This window comes from Apis cerana, linkage group LG6 (genome assembly GCF_029169275.1).
Source record: "Apis cerana isolate GH-2021 linkage group LG6, AcerK_1.0, whole genome shotgun sequence".
NCBI classification, from domain to species: Eukaryota; Metazoa; Arthropoda; class Insecta; order Hymenoptera; family Apidae; genus Apis; species Apis cerana.
In genome coordinates this window covers 2,095,493-2,101,806 of record NC_083857.1, presented here as the reverse complement: position 1 = coordinate 2,101,806, position 6,314 = coordinate 2,095,493, and the positions used below count along the sequence as shown (strand labels likewise).

The 6,314-nt window shown below is 22.1% G+C and overlaps 2 protein-coding genes across 3 annotated transcripts; one reads left to right on the top strand and one right to left on the bottom strand.

Annotated features, from left to right (window-relative positions):
- Positions 1-425: 425 nt before the first annotated feature.
- Positions 426-2,081, bottom strand: LOC107993482 (U11/U12 small nuclear ribonucleoprotein 35 kDa protein). Its single transcript, XM_017049910.3, has 4 exons — positions 1,818-2,081; positions 1,410-1,625; positions 1,113-1,326; positions 426-949 (listed from the first exon to the last, which is right to left on the bottom strand). The coding sequence occupies exons 1-4, from the start codon at positions 1,818-1,820 to the stop codon at positions 756-758; spliced, it is 627 nt and encodes a 208-aa protein (XP_016905399.2). The 5' UTR covers positions 1,821-2,081; the 3' UTR covers positions 426-755.
- On the top strand, positions 1,519-4,671 carry LOC107993480 (cytochrome b-c1 complex subunit Rieske, mitochondrial). 2 transcript variants are annotated; one of them, XM_017049909.3, is made up of 6 exons: positions 1,519-1,617; positions 3,121-3,287; positions 3,372-3,401; positions 3,736-3,888; positions 3,970-4,147; positions 4,230-4,671. In XM_017049909.3, exons 2-6 carry the CDS (start codon positions 3,197-3,199, stop codon positions 4,516-4,518), a joined length of 741 nt encoding a protein of 246 aa, XP_016905398.1. In that variant the 5' UTR covers positions 1,519-1,617; positions 3,121-3,196; the 3' UTR covers positions 4,519-4,671. The 2 variants fall into 2 exon arrangements, with proteins under 2 accessions (XP_016905398.1, XP_016905397.1); XM_017049908.3 differs by having other exon boundaries at positions 3,121-3,401.
- Positions 4,672-6,314: the final 1,643 nt, after the last annotated feature.

Genomic DNA, 6,314 nt, shown 5'->3' with positions numbered 1-6,314 from the left:
TGTTTACATAATTATAAACAGTGGCATAAAATTAAACAATGATCTCATAAGAATAGAGAATTATGTTAATAATTTTTATTAAAATTGAAATACATTATTTTTTATTTTGGATAAAATTATCATTGTTTTTTTCTAACATTTCTGATTTATCTTAAAATGTTTTTCTGTTTTAAATGTATTATGTTGTTTTCGAAAGTGAATATAACATAATTCACTGAGGATTTTGGCATCCACTAGAATTTATGCAATGTTAAAAAAAATTTCAGTAAAATTTCAAATAATTTTAAAGTTTAGAAATCATTTTATAAAAATGTAAATGTAATAAACATGTAATAAAAAAGAAAGTATTTTATTGAATTTCGAAAATATTTTTGAAATTTATATTATTTCATAAAATAGATTTTATTGAGAAAGTATTAAAGATGTTTCGTTAAATTTCTTTATTTCTTATTTTTTTATTTATAAATAAAATTAATATATTATTTATACAATAATATTTACAAATTAAAAACATTTTTACAAAAATTGTTATATAAAATATTTTGAAAATAAATATTTAATAATAGTAAGTTGTTTCATAATACATTAAAATTGTATTATTCCTAATGTCTATAAAATACACAGATCTTAAATATTTATATTGGATACAAGTCAAAACTGAAAAATTTACAGAAAAATATTTCAATAAGCGCAAGTAAAATATGACTTTTAGATATAAAATGAAACTTACAAAAGTAAGATTAAAATATAAAATTTTAATGACGATAATGATGATGATGATGATGATGATGGTGATGATGTTGATGATGAGTATGATGTTGTGTATGTTCTTGATGATGATGATGATGATGAGACTTTATAATATTAGGTACAATTGGTTTTTTGAAAGGTCTATCTCTTCCACCAAATCTAAGTTGACCTGATTCCTTTTTGCCACCAAAACCACCGCCTGTAAGATCATATAAATGATTATATTTGATTAAATTTTAAAAAATTTTAAATAACATTTATTTATATGTATAAATATATACATAATAAATATAAATAACATTTATTTATAATGTATATATTTATAATATAAGATTACAATACAATACAATGTGATTAATTACCAAGTCTTCTTGGTTTCCATCCTTTCAAAGTGCGTCCACACTCATAATCTATAAAAATTTGATAACCTTTTAACGTAGTATCGACGCAACGTCTAAGTACTCTTCTAGCTTCATCTTCGCTTCTCATTTCTACAAATCCATAACCCTGAGATAATCCAGTTACAATATCAACTATAACTTTTGCCGATATGACCTCTCCATATTTAGAGAAAAACTAAATCAATGTTTAAAATTATATTTAAATTATAATATATTTTATATATTAATAAAAATTATTATTAAAAATTATTATTGTACCTCTTTTAAATCATGTTTTGTAATTTTTGGACCAAATCTAGCAACAAATAATGTTCTTTCTGGTTTTGATTTTAAGCCATGAGGAGATTCATAATGCGCTTGTATTGCACGGCTAATAGCTTTATCATGTGGTTCTGTATCTGTACCATCAATACTACCTGCTTTTAAAGGATCATATTCTTTGGCAAATGGACTCCAATTTTGTAATGTATTGGCCTAAAACACACATATATATAATATTTTAAAAAATATTAATAATTCAAAGAAAAAAATATCTATGTATTTCAAAACATAACCTTCAAAATTGTATGAATATTTCATACAAATAATATTTTAATATAAAATTAATATTTTAGTTTTTAATAACAAAAATGATTTATTTTTTATTATAAAATATTATTTACTTACCATTTTTATAGACAAATTATAATAAATATTGACAGCAATGATTTAAATTAGAACAAAGATTAGTCAAATTATATAGTTGAATACATATTTCATATATATATAATTATATACAATATATATTATATTTTTAATTTCTATTTATAATTATTAATATTTTCTAAAAATATTTGTTTTTAAAAAAATACAATATATTTTATGTACAAAGAAGACAAAATATATCGAGTAACAATATAACATATAGTATACTATTACCATAGATAAGATAATAGAATAGATTTAACATCCTATGATTTTTTTTTGTTCTATGTTCTGAAATATCATTTATAAAAATATTGGAATATTTATAATGTTTAATATATCTTATTATATATATATATTTTAACATAAAATATTATAAAAAAACAAAATATAATAATAAATTTAAATACAATAAATCATAAACATATAAAATTTTATTTATATTTATAAGAATTTTTAAAAATATTTTTTAATTGTTCAAAATAAAATTATTAGTCTAAATACCTATTTTATTAGTAAGTATTTTAAAAGTATTTTAGTATCAGCAAATCGAGTAAAAATAAATTTGATAATAGTTAAGATTCTTATTTCAATCTAAATATTTATTATAGTAAATTTATTTATTTGTAATATGGATCATTATTATGAATCAATATTCTAATCATTATATATTAGTATAGATTTTATTATATTATATTTATATTAGTTTAGCACAATACTAAAATATATGACAGATTTAGTTTTACTTTTTGTTTGTATTAATTATTTATTGTTATTTATTAAATTTTTTATGAGATATATTATACAATATATCTCAATATATAATAATTTTGTAATTATATATTATATATTATACATAATATTATTATATAATATTTTAATAATTTCTTTATTAATATAATTTGTTTTTTAAAAATTTATTTAATTTTAAACATTTATCTAAATATATTTATACGTAGAAATATTTATATAAAATTTTATTGTTTAAAGTAATTTTTATATTTAAATAATAATTTAGGATTTCAATTTTTTATAAAGAATATAGATTAAATTCATAAATATTAAAAATATTTATAAATAATTATTAAGAATAATATTTATGTCTAGAATTTTCTTATAAAAATATGATAATTATAATTGTTTCTCATATTCGATTGTAAAAGTAATATATGAAACTTTTATATTTCAAAAAATATTATTATTATTATTTATTATCTAAAAAAGTTATATTCAACTCGTTATTGCGCGACATCTGTACATAATTTATATGAAGGTTACATTGCAGAGACATCTGACAGTACAAGTCTTAGAATTTTAGTTAGTATTCGATGAAGGTGGTTCGACGTGAATAATTAAGAAAAATGAACGTTGTTGCGAAGTCGACAAATTTCTTACCACTTTTAAAATCGACATCTGTCATTTCAAATGGAATGCAACCAGTGACTGGAAGGGGTATTGTAGAAAAAACAAAAATTATTACTAAATCTGACGTTAACCGAATTCTCGTTCAAAGTTTGCAAGAATCTCTTATTACAGGAGCTGTACGAGTGAGTTCAGGAATTGGAGGTTCGAAATTTTTAATTCAAAGTTATTTTATTAATTTATATATTTATTTCAACAAAATTCATTTTATATTTCGATTATATAATCATATGCTGTATTCAGTACTTACATACTGCTAGATTAGATTACTGTTATACCAATTGAGTTTCTAAATGTTGCACAAATCTTTTTGCGTATTTTAGGAACTAAAAAAAATATTTATAAACTTATATATATATATGAACTAAATTATATATATATATATATATATAAACTTAAATATTTCTATTGTCTTATTTCATATACTATAATATATATTAATTTGAAAGCAAAGATTTGATTAAATTAATTATTGCAGCAAGTTTATTAACAACGCAGAGGAGGTTAGCACATACTGATATTCAATGGCCAGATTTTAGTGATTATCGTCATGAAGCTGTACAAGATCCAAAAAGTAAAACTAAAGAAAATTCAAGTAGCCGCAAATCATTTGCATATGTTATGACAGCTGGTAAATAAATCTTTTAATTCGTTTTATTTTATTTCAATTTTAGAATTACATAGAAATATAAATTTTGATATTATTATATAGCAAGTGGAGTTACTGGTGCTTATATAGCAAAATCAGCTATACATGATTTAGTAGCTACATTTAGTGCTTCAGCTGATGTACTTGCATTAGCAAAAATTGAAATAAAACTTGATGCTATTCCTGAAGGAAAAAGTGCTGTCTTTAAATGGCGAGGAAAACCTATATTTGTACGACACAGGTAAATTATTGAATACATTTTGTATCATTTTTTAAATGATATTTAAATATTAAATATAATTTTTTTTTTTACATGATAATAGGTCGAAAAAAGAAATTGAAAAAGAGGCAGGAGTTGATATTAAGATTCTTAGAGATCCACAAGTAGATTTAGATCGTGTAAAGCAGCCACAATGGCTGATTGTTTTGGGTGTATGTACACATTTAGGATGTGTTCCAATTGCAAATGCAGGTGATTTTGGTGGTTATTATTGTCCTTGCCATGGATCTCATTATGATGCTAGTGGCAGGATTAGGAAAGGACCAGCTCCATTAAATCTGGAAGTACCACCTTATGACTTTATAGATGATAATACAGTAGTTATTGGTTAATATGTCAATATATGTAGTGAAATGATAAATGTAATTTATATCAAATTATTTTACACCAATTCAATTTTTATTTATAAATTTTTTCCTAGAACTATCACATCATGTTGAAATGTTAAACTACAGTGAAATATAAATAAAAAAAATTTAAGTTAATTTATAGTTAATAGTTTTTCTATTTTTTTATTTATAATTAAAGTTCATTAATTTTATCAATACTATTATAATTTAAACTATTTCATAATTATTTTATTTTTATATCATAAAAACCTATTTTTATCTTTTTTAATTAGATAAAATATTCGATACAATCGTACATTTTTCAGTAATTTGTTCTGCTATAATTATAAGACAATCATTTACTAATAGAAAACGTACTTAAATTCTATAATAAAAAAGGCATTTCTTATTACAAAGATCTTAAAAATCAAATAAATTTTCCCGCTTCCGCGAGACGGCGCCACTGATTCCGGACCAAATTTTCATTTTCAATGCGTGATAAGGACGTCTATGTGACCGACAATCTGGCTGCCGATTCTCTGTTTTCAGTTGCCTTCGCTGCTGGCAGCGTACGGACGAAAGAGTTAAGAGTTTTTCGCGAAAATCGGTTCTTTTACATACATTGTCATCTTCTCGCCGCTCTTGTATATGATGATCCAAAAATCCCTAATCCTAGAACAAGTGATTTCGGTGACCTACTATTTAAAATAAGAATGGAAATGTTTCGTTAAAAATGAATTTTTTTCTCGCATGGTACCGGCATTTAATGATATGTCGCGAAAGGGTTAGAATAATTTTTAACATTTCGAATTAAAAAAAATTTGGAAAGTTAAGAAAAGGAAGAATACAAAAAGCAGAAAGGCGGGAAACGGATGCGTGGAAAACCGATTTTCGTAAGTTTTTATTTAATACATATATTCAATACCTCATAATTTCACTTATAAATCTTATTTTTTTTTCTACATTATTATTTTAATATATGCTTGTATTGTTACTTTTTACATCATGATATATCATAAAATGATTAAATGATTTAAAATGATTATAAAAAAGAATATGAATAAAGAAAAACATGTAAAATATAATTTAAATTTTTATAATAAAACTAATTTTTTGATTATCGTACATTTATTTATAATATTTTAATAATAAATATTTATGTTATTATGTTATTTATTTTTATAAAATATCTATATTTTTATAATTTTTTTTAATGTTACATGAATATATAATATAATTATTACATATCATAATATTAAAATTTGTATAACAATATTTTAGAATAAAAAATTATATTTTAATTATCACACAAACATATTTAAAATTTAAGTGACATTATAATAAAATAATAAGATTTTCCTTGAATATTTTGCAACGTATTCGAGAACCAATCGTTGCTTGAATGGATTTCAATATACAATTTCTCATCGCACAAATTGACCCTTACGACAACCTAGAACAATTGTTTTCGTAACCTTAACGGTGACATATGTTTGTGTTTCTGCATGTTTGGTTCCACTGAGTACGATGACTCTTGTACATTCGAATCATACTTTGCATCCTGCTAACGGTTCGAATAGGAATCTCATAGTTTTTGCGACATCATTTCTGTGTCTTTCGATTCATGTAAACAAATATGAGATCGAAACGTTATTATTCTAAGACTGCTTCTGCATATTAAAATTGATTTGCTATCTTATCATGTATTTACGCGTATCTGTTTTTTATTAATATAAATAATTGGTACATATAACACACGTAATAATTTAATTTTAACTTGATCAATAACTTGAAATTGA